The sequence below is a fragment of the Schistocerca nitens genome, chromosome 1, assembly GCF_023898315.1.
Source record: "Schistocerca nitens isolate TAMUIC-IGC-003100 chromosome 1, iqSchNite1.1, whole genome shotgun sequence".
In the NCBI taxonomy this organism is placed as follows: domain Eukaryota; kingdom Metazoa; phylum Arthropoda; class Insecta; order Orthoptera; family Acrididae; genus Schistocerca; species Schistocerca nitens.
The window spans coordinates 857,191,531-857,210,835 of NC_064614.1; the positions used below are offsets into that span (position 1 = coordinate 857,191,531).

Below are 19,305 nucleotides of genomic sequence, written 5' to 3' on the forward strand. Positions count from 1 at the left end.
TGAAACAAGCTATCTGTATAACCAAGGTGAACTCCCTTCAACTATGCTACACCCTTGCTGACAACCTTTAGAACCACCAAATGAAAGCATCCCATTGAACAACATTCTAGACTTTAACAAAATGCACAGAATAATCATCCAATACAGAGTTCAAAATTCCACATCTCATAAAATATGAAATGGGAAGAGAGCACACATTATGATTAAGAAACCAAACTGACAACAAATAGTTACACATGTAACAGACACTCAAAACAAAATACAACATAGGTCCACACAACAGACATTTCCATGTCCACAGTATGTCCTAAAATTCTCTGCACATTTGTAGACTGTAGTGGCCACACACTAAACTGTACAGAAGTTATTAAAGTCAGAGAGCTCACTGTTAATGTCACAACCAGCCAGTAGGCATATACCAGAAGATAATGCACAACCCCAGATGAAATGTCGGGATTTACCACATGTTTAAAATTCATATACAAATACTCTACCAATAACTTCAGATGAAAACCAGGTTCATTCTGGGCATTAATAATTTGTCTGATCAGTATATTTTCTTTATGTAGCTTTGTAACACCTAAGTCTAGGATCAAAGGGTTTCACTGGAATAATAGATATCTTTCTGTAAGGACTAGGAAAGGTTTTTGTGTTCTTCACCACTTTTTTTTAATAACTGTTAGGAATTTGGCAGTTAGGCCGCACCTACTTTTTTCAATGCCATTCTTTTCAGTGAACTGTTCTACTTTAACAACATATTGCTCCTCCAATATAGCCACAGTTTATACAGATTTTTCTGCCTTTATTATAAGTGCACTATTATACCAAAATTTATGGTAATATTCTGTGCATACCCTGTAGATGATTAACAACTAGGATTGCATAAACTGCTAGAGTAATTCTACTATCTTGTTTATTCCTATAGCCATTTCTTTGCGCTTTGTCGTCAATAATTTTCCATCTAACGCAGACTTTCATTCAAGTTCTTTTTACAGCCATGGTGGACTATTTCATTCAAAATGTGAAAATTAGGCTGCGGTTGCCAACAAGTTAAACAACATTCTCTTGTGGTAATCAGCACTAGCCATAGCATAATTTTTCAGTTTCGTAACTAAACAAGCATGAGCCAGATGAAAACTAGCATTATGACACAAGCAAACGACAATACCCTTCATAATAATCAACACTCTAGTCTAATTTACCACTGAAGGACTTTGAATCAATCCTCACTGTGTGACCTTACTGTGAGAAGTCGGGATAGCAACTAAGGACATTGAACAACATTGACAACAAAGATATGTATATTGTCCTTTTTAGATGCAATGCAAGAGAGCAACTTTAAACACGCACCCATGTGTACAATAAACAGAATTAACTGGAGTACAAAAAGTTCACCTAACACAAACAAAATGAATGACTTCTTTGAACCAACCAACATAACATGACAATGTGCAAGTCAAACTGACCAACACATAGCAACAACTTGAATAAATATACAGCCTTTAATCCCGTACACAATTAATAGCGAACACCACAAAAATACTGAAGGCAAATACAGACCCCCCACAAGGTGAAAGCGTAACTAAATTCACACTTGTTCAGCAAATAAACAATCAACAAGATTAAAACAATTTAATACAAAAAAACAGTCAGCTAAATTGATTCTCTCTCAGATTTGGCTCTCACCAAGCACCAGTGCAGGTGATATCAAGCCACGTGACAGCCAGGGAACAGCTCAACCACACTTCCACTTTCAGGAATGTAATGCACAGTATCTAACTTTGAGCAGATTTCATCGCACTATTTAATTCACTATACGAATAGTTCAACCACTGCTATAGAAAACCAATACAGGATTTCAATCCGATTGCAGCAATCACATCTTTATATACCACTGACAATACCAAGCATCGGCAAATAAGCTATCAAGGGCTAAACCTTGGGACATTTGCATGCACAGCAAACATACTCTCAGAAACTGCCCATCGCTTTGGAAATCTTGTGAAGCAATCCAAAATAATTTCCCTGGATGTGGTTCCTTGGAGGAGGGTTGGGGGGGGGGGGGGGGGCAGAGCACGCAAATGGTTACATGGGTAGGAGTGGGTAAATGGGCAGGACTGAGTCCAAGTGCAAGAGTGTTAGGAGGGCAGACAGGGTTAGGAATGGCGATGGCTGTAGGGCCGGACAGGATAGGATTGTGGAGAGGTTTTTGTGGGATAGGAGGCGAGGATTGAGATGAGCAATGAACGGGAACACGTAAATGGGAAAGGGCAAGGAGAGAGTGAAGGCAATGGGATGAGTGTGTATTCAAATCTCTAATATTTCCCCCTTCATCTTCATCAGATCTCAATTATCATCATGATAGTCTGGTCCCTCCCAACCTGAAATATGTGGTATTGCCCCTTCTTCCCAAAACACATCCCCTTCCCTCCCCAAAGTACGAACTATTATTTCTGAAATACAGGAATAGCCTTTTCACTTCTTAAATATGCCTACTGTCAATACTGGAAATTCACCTTCACTAAGCACACACTTCCTAACCACACTGTAGCCTAGTGATCATGTGAAGTTTTTCGTTATCAGTTAAGCTCAGTGATTTCACTGAAATATTTATCATCAGCAAGCAAGAATAAACAAAGCAAAACTCATCTACAATCCTTTTTCACTTCATCTGACATCACTTACTGTTCTGCTGTCCTGTGTAAGTCCATACCACAACTCATTTTTACATATTTTTGGTTTACTACTCATTATTCCATCTTGTTCTCGCTGATCACAGATAGGTTCCTGTTGCAATACTTCATTGGCAGTTCTGAAATGGATTGCCTGTGGCAAACTGTGCTGCTTCATGTCCAGAGAAATTTATATTTCCACTTTGCTGCTCACCACTTCTGTGACTGATAGTCTTTGTCACTTATTGTTAGCAATGGCCTTACATGTGCTCACAGAACATTACAAAGACAGGAGAAATGGAACTTGAAATAGTGTACAGAAAAGCTGAGTTTACTGCTTGTAATAATACCTGAAAAGATTCATTGTAACAACACGGAAAACAGTTATATTTGTTATATCACTATCCAACTCTTCATGTGCATGTATTTTATTTTGTATTGCATTTCACTTTCCTATATTTCGCCCTCCTCCTCATCCATACAGAAGCGAGTTTTCTAAGCTTGAGACTCAGCATAAACTTTTCACTTTTTGATTGAATGAGTATAAAATGCATTTATCAAATGTATGTTGCTATGACTGCTTACTCTAATATAGGACAGATGTAAAGGCTAATGCAACTCACATTCTCCACAATGGTTCATCAGGAAATTCTACTACAAGCACATCTTCTGACTGAGGAGTTCCAATGAGGTGGTAATAGAGCTTCTGATGTTGGTTGCTAACCGTTTCTGAACCATCAGTTTTTCCCTCTTGGTCCGGATATCGCTAAATAGAAATCTTAATTTATACTTAATTTATAACATTTAAATGAATGAAATAATGACAATCTAGGACGACAACAAATAACAAAACCTAACTAACTACATACAGAAAATTATACGTACACCATAAAATATTCCTTTGTTATCATGAGTCCAGGTCATTGGCGAGAACTTAACTTTCTCTAACACTTCAGGGTATTCATTGCCTGGAAATACATTGCAGACACATGTCACTTTACATAAAACCCTCTGGCAAAAACACATACTTCTAAAAGAAAATTCAGGCAAGTATAAATATAAATTACAAAAAGAGTGTTACAACTGATTAAATCGGTTAACTAACTGCATCAACAGAAGTTAGATATGTAATTTTGTAAGTTCTTGGCACTATTCGTCAGACTTCTAAGGACATGAAAATATGCATACAATATTAGGCATGGGTGCTTGCTCAACTATATATGAAAGGCTTCATTACAGTAAAACATTAGCACATCTTTCCTTCATATTTATGCAACGATAAAACCAAAATCATGAAAGTACAGGGTTGCCACAAGTTTCCCCAAGTGAAAGTCCCTGATATTTCCTGACTTCCAGACAAGTCTTATTTTTCACAGACAAATTTTGAGATCAAGGGTAAGTTAAGTTGTAAGTTGACAATCTGTCTTTGCAGCTACAGTACAAGAAACGACAGCGCAGATGAGGAATTATATATAAAACAACTTGCAAGCAGGTGGCATTTCCTGAAGTGAGCAAAAATCTTAAGTACTAACATCAACATCTTTTGTAACTAACGGTTTTTAGATGGAGAAAGCAAGCCAAATGGTATGTGTGTTTCATTAAGACCACTGATTATGTTTTATTCCAATAAAACTAAGCACATTTGGTGACAAAAATATGCATTTCCTTGGAGTAGCAAGCAGATTTAAAATACCTTTGACACTGATTTCAGAAATAACCTCAGAAAAAAGTAGGCCTCTTGAAAGAAGGGTATAAGGTGTGGAAGAATTGTGTAAACCAACACTGTAGGTGACCACTAATGATATTAGGTTCCACTATGTTTGTTATTGTCAGTTATTACCCAATGCATTACATCTATTATTTTACAGGTATTTTGTGATTTTTCTTTCAAGAAATAGACGAGTATATAGCGTACAAACTGCCAGCGACTAACAATTTTCTTCTTCTTATTGTTCACACTTTCTAACGCACAAATTACTTTTTATGTGCCAAAATGTACTGGAACAAATAAAATGACTATAAAACACCACACTGTACAACGTACCGGCGATGAGACAGTTGCAATTCCTGAAATCCATCACCCATGGCCTCTAGCCTGCTGAGGAGCACCATAGTCCTGAGTCCATGGATAAACCATGAGAATTTGGTGCATTACACCACACACAAACTGACCCAGCCTACCAGCAGAATGGTGAGACCAGTTCTGATAGGCAGGACCTGCACATTAGTGGGAACCGAATAGCTTTAGTTCAGCAGGCCCAAACCATTACAGATACCCGCAGAAACAGCCAGTGGGTTTGGACCATCGCAGAAATCCACTCTTGTGGCCAGCTATTCACAAGCCACATACAGCATCACAATGATGATCAATCCAAGCAACAGATAGCTTGTTCAAATACTCTGAGAATCAATAATAATGAGGGTAGGTAGCAATTCAGCGTAAAGATGATTGCCGAGCCGTAGACAGGCATGTAGAAAAGACAATCACACTAACAACTGAATTTCCAGTCGTAGCTTTTGTCAGAAAATGGTAGCACGCACATTCACACAATCACTCACACATAACTCCTGCACACATGACTGCCGTCTCTGGCCACTACATCTCCAGTCTCAGAATCAGATTCAAACAAACCATTCCTCATGCCTCTCTGCCTCTCGTTGGCAGCTGCTAGGCTAGTGGCAAGAAGTGGTGGCAGCACAAACTGCAAGCTGAGGGGAGTCGTAGGAGGGGAGAAGCAGTAGTAAAGAGGGAGTAGGGAAGCAGTGCACGTACTCAGCTGCACCCAGCCAGCAATGATGAATGACATCTCAGTGAACAAACTATTTTATCTACTGAGACAAAAATGAGATTACCTTTTTTTTCAAATTTTTCCTGATATTTCCATAATTTCCCTGACGTGTTTGAAATTTCCTGACTTCCAGAACCTGTAGCAACCCTGATCTAGCATCTCTTTCCTTTCTTTGGTTTACTTCCAATAGCCCACTCTCTAATTACAAAGTCAAATGAATTCAGATCTCTGTTATACTTCTTTCAATGTCCATACAATCCACATTATGCCCCAACAAGTAAGCTTCACATCATCCTACAAGGGTATTTTTAAAAGTCTGTTAAGATAGAAAAACATTTTTAAAAATTATTATTTTTATTTTTTCTACATAGTCTCTCTAGAGGCAGACATACGCTTTTATCACAGAGAAAATTACGTTTTCATTACAAATTAAGGCCAAACCTTCGAAACACTGCATCATAAAGGCACACCCTTCCTCACTTTTCACTGTTTTCCCCGACCAAGGCAAAGTTAGTGAATAGGACAAAGACATTAGAGGCTAAATCAAAGCCACAGAGTGGACAGGGAACTACCATGGAGCTTAACAGATGCAATTCCTCTATTGTAAAAGATGCTCCATAAGATGAACCACTATCTTCACAGAAGAGCACATTCTAGTGAAGTAATCTCTGGTTTTTTCAATTAGTTATTATTTCAGACACTACATTACTTCATTAATGTGTGTTATAGCCCATGAATCTCCCCCCCCCCAAAAAAAAAAAAAAAAAAAAAAAAAAAAAAAAAAAAAATTTTACACTCCTTCCTCGCGCTTTGTCCACTGTTTCAACTGCTATTTGAACACGGGGAATGTTACAATTGATACCAGTTTGATACATGGTAAAATCCTTTGACTTATCTACATATTGTCAGAGGATATGATATTTGGGATAGGTCTGTTGTCAAAATTAGTAAGGGAAGCAGCTGGTAGGTACACCACTTTACTAATTTCAAGCTTTTTATGCAGAAACAAGTATGCTATGTTAGCTGAGGCTGTCACAGAGTGATGTACTTCTCGCAAGTGAGAGACTGTTTGTTTACTCTTAGGACAATGTATCTTTGACTTGTTATATTTTATGTTCTGTGACTATGTAATAAAGTGTTGTTATGACTGCTCGAATACGAAGATGATGTTCCTAAATGCGAAGATTATATAGACACCGCGAAACTCACAGAGGCAACTACAACACTATCCATCTTTTGTACTTTCTTTCTGCTGTCTTCTATGGATGTGAGAAATTCACATAAATTTAATTCAGTTTGGTTCGGATCTTTCAAGGTGTTCAAACTTGAAAATGAGAGTGGTAAATAACCACACAAAATCCACTTATTTTAGTCTTCTGAGTGACATTTTACTTTGATCACTTCAGACAGTTTCCAACAAAAAACTAAATATCTCATTCATTTGAAAATATCAACAGCATGGTAACAAAATTCATTCTTACCACTTTATCACACTTCCCTGTGGCACTTCTAATGATACTCTTGTATGTGACGAACACTCACCATTGAAGGTTATATACTGGGCTGTATCACTTAAGAAGTCTTAGAGTGAATTGCATACCTGGGTACCTTCATTAACAGTCTGCACCTGGGCCAATTTCGAATTTTTATTGGAAATCTGAAAATATGGAATCCAGCCCATTACTCTTCACCCATAATTCACAGTTTATCTTGTGAGAAAAAAGCAAGCTGAGATTCGAATGAGAATGTTTTCTGAAACTGTGCTTATTAACCTTTGCATGTCATTTGCACATTCTATTTTGAACTGAGTGTGCAACAGCTTTTGCTTCCTTCAGCATTTTCTTAATTTTGTTGTTACAGTCACAGTGAGTCTTTCCCATCTTTAATCCACTTACTAGGCACGTACTTCTCCAGAGCACAATTTACAATCCGTTTAAACTTTGCCCATAATTCCTCTATGCCCTTGATATTGAAACTAAATGATGTCTAATTCCTAAGTGAGATGCTCTTTCTAGCAGAAACACTCTCCTTGCCTTCTTGACTGATTTATTAACTTTAGTAACCACAGTCACTATGATATCATGATCACTAATCCCCATCTCTGTATGACACTATGATATCATGATCACTAATACATCTCGGTATGACATCTTCAATAAGGTCACCACCTGTTGACTCGCTGCTTCTACTATTAGATCAGTTGTCTCCTTTACTGCTGAATTATTTACAAAGAATCTCATTTTTTGCTTATTTATTATTTTTCCACCTATGTTGTGTGTTACCAATCATGTTTAAAACAAAATATGCCTTGGCTCTTGGATTCTCTTTTCACATGTCCTCTTCACTGACAGTTACAGCCAAAGGTCAAACTTGGCTACAGTAAGTGTAATACTTAGATTTTAGTCATACTTTAATAGCAATTTCTTATTCCAAGTAAGGTCTTTAACAACACCTGTTGAACCTCCCTTCAGCATGGATCTGGTAAGTTCTGTGTCAAGAGGACCTTTTGCTAAGTTCTGTGTCAAGAGGACCTTTTGCTCAATATGATTGTTGCAAACATTTAAAATTTTTGCTGGTCATTAACAACCATTTTCTGTCACAACAGAAGCAAAATGACAAAGGTTTCATATCAAAAGGCAATATGATGGTTGGTATATCAGAATTTACTTAGCAAGTTAGCAAGAACATGAAACAAACGAATTCATGCAAGTGGAATTATTCCGCATTGTGACTAAAGAAAATGTTCATTGTATTTTCATTTTCTATAGACATACAATATTTTATCCGATTATAAGATGAAGTTTTTCCCCAAATCTGTCTGTTGGTAAATACAGAGTCATCTAACATTCACAGATGAAGCTTTGGTAGTTGAGGTCACATGCAAGTTTAATTTGACAATTTCAAAACTGTGGTACGGAGAGCATATACAGCAGCTCGGCCAAGTAATAGGATGAACAGGTGGAGGGCAGCAGTGAGCAGGCAGCAAACCTTGCTGTGTTTCTAACTATGGGAATGCATCCCACATTCCTTACTTTTTACGAGGATTTACCAGATTTAAATTGCAGTTCATCTGAATCAAAATGTGGCTGGAATTTAACTGCAGGTACAAGTGGATAGATACTCAACAACAGTATACATTTCTACAAGATACAATCAATTCTAACAAATGCATTAGCAAAGAACAGTAAATGCTGCACAACTAATTAAACACCTGTTTTTACAATAGTGCTAAAACTGCTACTGCTCCACAGCACTGTTGATTTTTAAGGTTGACAACAAATAATGAACCAATTGCATGTTAGCCCAAAGTGCTGACACTTGGGTGTAGTATACGGTGTTCATGGAAAGGAAATCTAGTATTTCACTAACTTCAAAAAATGAATAAAAGAACTGAAAATGTTGTACAAATAAATAAAATTTTGTGGGCAAATTTAGGAAGACTCACACATATAAATATTTTTAATAAAAAAAATTTTAGGTCAATTTAAATGTCATTCCAGCCCCAATTTTCTGCTTTTTCCTTGAGGGGGGGACGGGGGTGAAAAAAAAAAACACACACACACAGAGAGAGAGAGAGAGAGAGAGAGAGAGAGAGAGAGAGAGAGAGAGAGAGAGAACAATAAATTTAAGTCCTATTGTATATAATCTTACCACTTTTGACATCTTTGAAATGTATTGTAATCCAGTCAGAACCACTCCTACTAAGTCCATATGCTAATGTTTCTCCATCTTCAGAAAATCGTGTTCGAGATAATGCAACTGTTCCATCTTCTGACAATGTGTTGGGGTCTAAAAACACTCTAGGTTCTGAGTGCAATGAATCTTGAACATACAGTACACTGAAACCAAAGAAAGTTCTTACCTAATTGGACATGCTGGGATTCATGTAATGGAGAGAGCACATGGCAAAAGCTTCATTGTGGAAGTTATAATCACTCAGTTGTTTCAATTAACATATTCATTGTGGCTGATTCTCATAAAAATGAGCATTAAAATGACCAACAAGCATGTATGTATGTATCTATATTACTCAGACTGTTTATACTAATTAAAGGTGACATGGTGAACAGTACGGGAGAGAAACTTACAAACCTGCTTCAGAACACTGCAAAATCAGAATACATGGCCAATAACTGTGATAAAATTGATGTTGATCAGAACCCACATTGGAAAAAATGAATCAAGTAATATCTAGAATAAGAAACCACATAATATAATAGAGGGAAACATTCCACGTGGGAAAAATATATCTAAAAACACAGATGATGTGACTTACCGAACGAAAGTGCTGGCAGGTCAATAGACACACAAACAAACACCAACATACACACAAAATTCAAGCTTTTGCAACAAACTGTTGCCTCATCAGGAAAGAGGGAAGGAGAGGGAGAGACGAAAGGATGTGGGTTTTAAGGGAGAGGGTAAGGAGTCATTCCAATCCCGGGAGCGGAAAGACTTACCTTAGGGGGAAAAAAAGGACAGGTATACACTCGCACACGCACACATATCCATCCGCACACACACAGACACAAGCAGACATTTTCACAACTGCGAACTCCTGCAGCTTGGGCCATAATTCTAGTTTTTATTGTTCCTGTTTGCAACTTAGCATGTCATTTTTACAGTAAGCATCAATATATCTTTTCCTGCATTGTTATATTTCTTCCTGGAGTTTCCATTGTTTAACATAAAACACAGTTGATTACAGGACCAACTGAGAATAGATATCTTGACTGAATGTGTACAAAAAGTAAGGAGTATGAGCAAACAAAGATATGAAAGCATCTTAATTTCAGCCAGAATTGAGGAAACCAAAATCAGATGACTGAATATATGTGGTACAGCCTTTGATGACCATTTCAACAATAGAAAGTGACTTACAATTTCCTAAGCAGGAGCAAATTGTATAATTTCATTTGTGTGCTCAAAGAGTGCAATCTGAACATACAACGGATGTAGATACAGGAACCATTGGTTTAACAGTTGTAAATGGTCATAGCAATGTCAGGAAAGTACCACGACTCCAAGCACTGACAGAAAGCACTGTTGCACAAATCGTTATAGGCACTGAAAGCTGGCAAAGGCCAGAGATAAGTTCAGCCGAAATTTTTGCGAAGTACCTAACTGTGCACCTGAAGCATAGGCTAAACACAGTTGGTAGAAGCATGTTTGTTGCTGTTAGCAGTAGTTTAACAATGAAAGTTTAGACCAGTTGTGGTTTGAATTGAAAGAAAGAAATAGTGTAGGCAGCAATTGAGAGATTTATACCAAATAAATTAACAAGCAATGGAACTGGTCCTCCTCGGTACACAAAACACGTCAGAGCACTGATGCGGAAACAACGAAAAAAAAAAAAAAACATGCCAAATTTAATTGGACAAAATCTCTATGATCGGTTATCTTTTACAGAAGCTCAAAATTTAGCACGCACTTCAATGCAAGATGCTTACAACAGTTTCCACAACGAAACTATCTCGAAACCTGTCAGAAAATCCGAAGAGATTCTAGTTGTATATGAAGACACAACAATGCCTTCTCTGCATAATAGCAATGGAAATACTGTCAACGACAGAGCTGCTACAGCAGAGTTACGAAACACAGCCTTCCGAAATTCCTTCACCAATACAAAGTAAATATTCCAGAACTCTAATCAAGAAACATAAGTAATGTAGAAATAGATACCCTCTGAGTAGCGAAGCAACTTCAATCGCTTTAATAGCTGTACAGCAGTTACTTTTCTTTCAGAGTATGCTGATAGAATAGTTCCATTTGTAAGAATCATATACAACCGTTCGCTCTATGAAAGATCTGTACTCAAAGACTGGAAAGTTGCACAGGTCATACCAATATTCAAGATAGGTGGTAGGGGTACTCCACTAAACTACAGGACCATATATAACATATATTGTGTTCGAACATTATGGATTGCCTTTAAGACAATGGTCTACTGACACACAGTCAATATGGATTTAAAAAACATCGTTCTTGTTATTCACAACTAGCTCTTGACTCGCATGAAGTGTTAAGTGTTACAGACAAGGGATTTCAAATTGATTCTGTACTTCTAGATTTCCAGAAGACTTGACATTGTACCAAACAAGTAGCTTTTAGTGAAATTGTGTGCTTATGGAAAGCCACCGTGTAGAACAGAAGTGATTTCCGGCATTCCCAAGGTAGTGTTATACGTCTTTTGCTGCTTCTTATCTATACAAACAATTTAGGAGACAAGGTTGTTTGCAGATGACGCTGTCATTTATTGACTAGATAAAGTAGAGGCATATTGTCCAATGGCGTAATCATCCTGCATGATAATGCCTGCCCACACATGACCTATGATGTGAATACGACATTGCAGCAGTTTCGGTGGGAAATTGCTGAAACATCCATTATACAGTCCCGACCTTTCACCATTTGACTTTCACATATCTGGACCTGTAAAACTATTCGCGGGCATCGATTCGCAACGGACGACAAAGTGTGAGACTGGGTCCAGGTCTGGATCAGACAGCAGCCTAGTAGTTTCTTCAAGGATGGAATCTACCAGCTAGTGTTGCAATGAGATAAATGTGCCCACAGTTTTGGCAACTATTTTTGAGTATGTGTACTGTGCATAACTACATTTCTGAGTTAATAAAATCATTACTGTCACTTTACACTAGTGACCAGGTTTCATCGGAATGCCCCCTATACATGGGGAACAATAGGAAAGTCTTCGTTGAATTCACTGTGGTTAGTGTCATGGAGTCTCAGATTACAGGCTATCAAATGCAACAATATCATCTGACATAGAAGTAACATTTATTTACTATTTCTTTCTACAAAAATGGTTTGGAGTCTGTTTCTTTAACAGTGCAATGGGTGCAGCCTGAAGTTATGATACAGTGCAAACTATGTTTGATATGATAAGTTATCTTGTGTAATTTATGTATCATCAAGATAAAATTGCACAACAGGGACCAACTGAATAATGAAGTCTGGTTTTTCTAAATCCTTTCAGTCAAATTGCTCCTTCAGCAAGGCCACAGCTGCCTAATTGTAAAATATTGGCAATATTCACAATTTTACTTTGACAATGTTTTGGAAAGAGTAAGAATCACATTATTCATTACAAGAGTGACTGGCTGGTTACTAATTTCTGTGTATTGTGTTATCAAGGAGAGAAGAGGCTTGCACGTGTACAGCATTACCGAGTCAACACTACATTGCTACAATAGCTGCATACATCTTACAAACTGTTTTGACCACCTCTGACCTATGCGAAATAAAAGATATAAGTGTCTCATGGAAATGCATAAGAAACAATATCACTTTAAGGATAAATAAACTGTATACATGAGACTGCACAATGATATGGAGGTGTATTTTTTTTGGAGGAGAATTTGCCTGTTGTCCATAATCACTACAACAGGATTTAGTTAGTTAAAACACTATTGAATCCAGAAAAACGTTGCACTCAGACACCAGAATAAAATACAACTGAGATCCAAACAGAAGTTACATTCACAAAACTGAGAAAAGCAAATACTGTTGCTCAATATTCATTGTGTGTGATGATCAAATCGAGGATGAACAGAAGACAGATTTTTTATTTTCACAAAGTGTCTTAATATTATGATGCAACTGAAATACATGCCAACAAATCACCTAAAAGCCACTGCCAATTGTCAAATATAATGTGTGTGTGTATAGGAAAAATAGGCAGATAATTGAATGAAAGATGATCCACTGGCAAGAAAAGTACGCAATATCTCAAAAAAGATTGTGCAATGTGTTTTCCAGCTGTTGCAGCTGCATCTGCTGGTTGTTGCTATACGTAGTTCTCAGACACTAATACTTTGGATATGCTCTAGACTGTGCGACTGAATGTACTAGTGTCATAATGAGTTTTCTTGTCATGTTTAATCGCTTCAAATATAGTTGCTAGATGGTGTTATTGCAATTGCGCTGAGTTCAGGGATTTCCCTGCCCATATGTTGTTGGGCCCAGTCCTCAGGCAGAACACCATGCACATGCCTTTTATACTCTGTGACAGTATTCTGGTGTTTTATTTCGAATTTCCTGTCGAATTTCCATTAGTTAGGATATACATGAAGGTTCGACTAGTGTTTTTTGTGTTCAACTAAGCAGAAACAAAAATCATATGTAGAATGTCGGCCTTAATTCATACAAAAATTTCCCACTGTGTTCCCAATGATTCGACAATACACAGGTTAGTGAAGAAATTTCAAGAGACTAGATCTGTGTTACACAAATAAAGGCTGGAATTGTCAGGGTACATAAATTCTCAGAACAATCGACATTGTAGCTCCGAAAATCCTCATGATTTAATCAACAACCTCTGCAAAATGTGAAATTAGGAGTGTTGTATGCAATTAGTGCAACACAAATTACTGGACCAATCTTTTCCCATGAAACAGTACGATCTCTGACAGGTATGTTAACAATATGCTGCATCTTTTTTTGAGAACACCTAACGAAAAGGTTTAGTGTTATTTCATGCAGGACCATGCAAGACCACACCTTGCCAAAAATTCTATGACAGCAATACAAAGTGTTTTTGATGATAGGATAGTTGACTGGTCTCCTTGTTCTCTGGCTCTAAATCTGAGAGATTTTTATCTTTAGGGAATTTTAAAAGAAGAGGTGTGTGCAACCAATCCCCACATGCTTGGAGAATTGGAAGACAGTTCCGCTAGTCATTTCCTGGAGTTCGGCATCCAAAATTCACCGAGTGTTTGCTAACATGTTCAGGAGAGGTCCGGCTGCTCTTACCACAGAGGGACATCATTTTGAGCACCTACTGTAAGTAAAGGTAAGATTAAGTAAATCAGATGCCAACATTGCTTATGATTAACTCAGGAGAAGTGTGCGTTCGCAGCTGACTACCAGCAAATTAGTGTCAAGAGTCTGACACAGCGGCAGCCGGCAGCCGTGCCATGCGACCCTCGGGCCCCTCCAAGGCGCCTTTTGTGAGACACCCTGTACTTTTTCATATTAGCATGTTAGTTTTCAGCTTATCCTTATTTATAAAACAAATATTTAGGAAGTAAAATAGTGTTTATGAGTACAGAATGAAGATAGAAATGAGACTATTTACACGATTGGAGATTTCAAAGAGGGTGAAAATAAGGTCTCATGAAGAAAAAATGTGCAAATGACTGTTTTTCCTGTATTGCAGAGAAGCTGCAACAATACTTCCCTAAGGTTAAGTTCCAATGGAACATGCATTAATGCAAGCTAATGCTCAACTGAATTTCAAAACAGATCTCATGAGGAATGGTAGAGTGCATAGTGCATTAACCTCTATAGTCACACTCTTGCACTCACTTTCAGTGGGGGACCAAGTAGACATGTGAGAAGTTATAATTTTGTGACAGTATTTTAAGAAAGCAGAAACTCACACATTGGGTTCATCCAAATTTAATTATGTTGTGTCCACAACTGAAAGACAAATAATCTAAATTCCGTAATTCACAACTTGTTCGTCCTCAGCCAAGATTATGATGAAGTAGATCATAATAAGATCACATATTGAATTGCATTTCGTTTCACCAAAAGAAAAGCCCGTAATTATTTTAAGTATTTATTTAGTTTTATCAATGCCAAACAGCCGGGGAAACAAGTGAAGTTGGGAATAATTGCTGGGAGCAATGAAAGATAACTTCCTTTGTGCTACATCCGACTCATTCACTGTTTAGAGCCATAACCAGGAGGATATTGTGTGAGCCAATTGCTTCTGTGCAAATAATCAAAGGTTAATAGACAGCTGGAGTCACTGCACAGTGCTGTTACACCGTATGTATCTTAGCTGTGAACCAGTTATTTACAAGGATTCTCTTTATTTCACTTTATTTCATTCACCAAAGATAAGCAAAATAATTTGTCTTCATCTGTATCATCACATTCTTTCTTTGGTAATCTGGTAAACTGAAGATGCGTCTGTTCTATATTCCTCCCTAGAACTTTAACAACTTTGTTATCAAAGCCACTGTGTTTGAATTTCCTTATAATTTGGAAAACTGTTGGTACCAGAGATGCCACCTTTTAAGAAAGCCAATTAGTATGTGCTGGGTAGTGTAAGCAGAAGGTGAGGCTCAGTGGTGCGGCAGCAGGGGGGGAGGAGGAGGAGGAGGAGGAGGAGGAGGAGGAGGAGGAAATGCGTGTGTGGTTGTGGCAGATGGTATGACGAGTCACTAAATCAGACATTACTTGAGCAACACACAATTGAAACAAATTCAGTATATCCAAAGAGTGGTACCTACAGAGCCTGTTTTGAAGTGTGCGGTGAACAGGGCCATGCTTTCAAGTGCTCCTCGCTAAGCTTTTCAGCAATTCTTGGTTTCTTAACAGTGTCATGGTACAGTCATCACACATTTTGCAGTATAAGAAATCATTTCATTGTTTATTTCAAAATCTTTCCAACATATTTCCTTGATACACACTTAGTATGCAGCAGTAGAGGATTGGTTGGTTTAAAAGAGGGGGGAAGGGGCCAAACAGCTAGCTCATTGGTCCCTTGTTCCAAATAAAACAATGCCACAAGAGTGAGAATAAAACAACCAAGACTGACAACAAAAAATTGAGAGAAAGGAAAAACCACAAGAACAACGGAAGAGCAAGAAATAATTAAATCAAAAACAAGGGGAGAAGAAAACCACAAACGCAAGAAACAGGTGGAAGAGATTAAAACAACAAAACCGATTACCATGGCTGGCTGACAATGAGAATAAAAAGAAGCCAGCCACTCTGCAACACATTAAAACCTCCACCCTAAATGCACTAGTGTGGAGGACACAGAGGGACAAAGGACATGCATTAAAATTTAGATCAAATGAAATGTCAAACTACATCAGTCAATGAGACGCTGTCAGATAAAATTAGCGGCAACGAGTCTGGTAACCGAAGATTTCATCGCACGGCAGTCAAAGTGGGACAGTGCACCAGAATACGGGCCACTGTCAACTGGGCGCCGCATCAACACTGAGGAGGGTTTTCACGGCACAGGAGGTAGCCGTGGGTCGCCCAAGTGTGGCCAATGTGGAGCCAGCAGAGAGCCACAGAGTCCCTGTGAGAAGCCCACATGGAGGACTGCCACACATTCAGTCTCTTTAAGGGCACGTAGTTTGTTATGCGTACCGAGACTATGCCATTCTGTCTCCCAAAGCCGAAAAACCTAGCGATGTAAAAATGAACACAGGTCAGTTATTGGAATGCCAATCTCCATTACTGGCTTCCGTGTAGCCTGTTTGGCCAGCCTGTTGGCAAGTTCGTTACCTGTGAATCCGACATGTCCTCGTGTCCACACAAACACCACTGAACAACCGGATCGTTCCAGGGCATAGATGGAATCCTGGATGGACACTACCAAAGGATGATGAGGGTAGCACTGGTTGATAGCTTGTAGGATGCTCAAGGAGTCAGTACACAGAAGAAACGACTCCCTAGTGCATGAACCGATGTGCTCAAGAGCACGAGATATAGCCACCAGCTCTGCAGTGAGAACACTGCAGCCATCGGGCAAGGAATGTTGTTCAATATGTCCTCCATGGACATACGCGAAGCCAACGTGACCATCAGCCATTGAGCTGTTGGCGTAAATCACTTCATGGCCACGGTACATGTCAAGAATCGAGATGAAGTGACAGCTGAGAGCCATTGGGTGAACTGAGTCCTTTGGGCCAATTGAAAGGTCCAAGCGAAGCTGCGGCCTAGATGTACACTATGTAGGTGTACGCGATAGGACCTCTAATATAGGTGGTAAAGGCAAGGACTCCAGTTCGGACAGAAGGGATCTGAAGCAAAATGCAATTTGAAGCCCTGACCTGGGCTGTTGATGCGGGAGATGAAGTGCTGTGGGTGGGAAAAGGAGACGGTAATTTGGATGTGCAGACCTACGAATGTGTATAATGTAACTAGCAAGCAGTTGTGCACGCCTGACCTGGAATGGAGGAACTCCAGCCTCCGCAAGGACGCTGGTCACCAGACTCGTCCTAAAAGCTCCCATCACTAGTCGAACACCACAGTGGTGCACTGGGTGAAGTAAACGCAACACTGAGTGCGCTGCCTAACCATAAACCAGACTCCCACAGTCAAGGCGGTATTGGACAAGGGCTCTGTATAACTGCAGCAGAGTAGAGTGATCTGCACCCCAGTTTGCATTGCTCAGGTAGCAGAGGGCATTGAGGTGCTGCCAGCACTTCCGCTTAAACCGACAAAGGTGAGAAAGCCAAGTCAATCAGGCATCGAAAACCTGTCCTAAAATTTGACATGCCTCCATTACAGTGAGGGGTCATCAGTAAAGTTTCAGTTCCGGACGAATGGTATGATCCCGACACAAGTGCATAACACACGACTTTGCGGACAAGAACTGAAAGCCGTGGGCTAGAGCCCATGACTGCACCTTGTGGATGGCTCCCTGTAGGCACCACTCAGCAACACCAGTACTAGTGGAGCAGTGTGAAATGAAGGGGTGGGGCGGGGGGGGGGGGGGGGACCTAGACGAGGGATCGCGTTTTCCGCAACATAAATGATCGTTGGAATTACCTGCTCAACCACCACATCGATGTTACCGCGTGGGTGAGATACAATGGTGACAGCAGAGGTGAAAGTTTCCCAGTCTGCCTTGTTTAAAGCCCATCTGTGCACGTGTCCGTGGGCCTGATGCTGGGCAGTGACAGGAAGATGGGGAAGTGGTCACTACCACACAGGTCATCATTTGCTCTCCAGTGCATAGATGGGAGAAGGCCAGGACTGCAAACAGAGATCAATGGCTGAATATGTGCCGTGTGGCACACAGAAATGTGTGGCAGCCCCAGTAATTAAGAGACAGTGACAATAAATTTTCGACATGTCTGCCTTGGCCAGTAAGAACTGTGCCACCCCACAAGGGGTTATGGGCATTCAAATCTCCCAAAAGTAAGAAAAGTTTAGAGTGTTGATCAATCAGTACAGTCAATGCCTTCAGGGGTACTGCACCATCTGGAGGAAGATATACGTTGCAGACAGTTTTTTCTGTGCTGCCTTTATCCTGACAGCCACAGCTTCAAGAGGGGTTTGAAGGGGCACAGGTTCACTACATACCCAGTTCAGGACAGACGCAAACTCCGCCTGACACACTATTATAGATTATAGTTGCTACAGTTCCTGTAATATCCCTTATAGCCACGGACGGCAGGGTCCGCATTGCTGGGAACCAAGTTTCTTGGAGGGCAATGCAGAAAGCAGGTGTATAGCTTAACAGCTGCCATAGCTCAGCCAGATGGTGGAAAAAACCACCACAATTCCACTGGAGGATGACATTAACATGAAGCTGGGAAGGCATGAAGCGCACAAGGAGGCAGGTTATGCCTAAGGTCACCTGCTGTATACAACTAAGTATTTGTAGCCATTTCTATGGTGGATGAGTCATCAGTGAGATCCAGGTCTGCAGGGGATGCTAAGATCTCCACTGCATCCTCAGGTGCAGAATTGATAGGGAGTGGTAGTGTTGCGGCCACCAGAAGGTCATGTTTCTTAGCAGATTTCTTCTTAGTTTGCTTGCCCTCTCGCTTCTCTTTAGGGGCTTGCTGGGAAGATTTCTCCGAAGCAGCTTCAGGCACTGTGGAAGACTGAAGCTCTGTCCAGCAGCTTTTGGCTCCTTGAGCCACTGGCGAGTGTCTGCTGTGACATTAGTGGATACCTTGGAAGAGAGGGTCCCAAGGGACCCCTTCCGCACAAGAGGAACCGGAGGAGGCCGTTGCTTCTCCGGCAGGGGAGAGTATGTCGGCATCAACCCGAATGGGGTGTAATCTTTCAAATTTAGCCTCTGTGTAAGTCAACCTGTCCAGGGTCTTGTACTCCATAAG

General features: G+C 39.7%; 1 protein-coding gene across 4 annotated transcripts in view; it reads right to left on the reverse strand.

Annotated features, from left to right (window-relative positions):
* LOC126263371 (prolyl endopeptidase) overlaps nt 1-19,305 on the reverse strand; it is a 106,054-nt gene that overhangs the window by 53,364 nt on the left and 33,385 nt on the right. For all 4 annotated transcript variants that reach the window (XM_049960488.1, XM_049960474.1, XM_049960466.1 and 1 more), the window contains exons 4-6: nt 9,113-9,300; nt 3,558-3,640; nt 3,296-3,438 (exon numbers count right to left, since the gene is read on the reverse strand). In XM_049960488.1, coding sequence (XP_049816445.1) covers nt 3,296-3,438; nt 3,558-3,640; nt 9,113-9,300 — 414 coding nt within the window. The remainder of the gene's footprint in view (nt 1-3,295; nt 3,439-3,557; nt 3,641-9,112; nt 9,301-19,305) is intronic.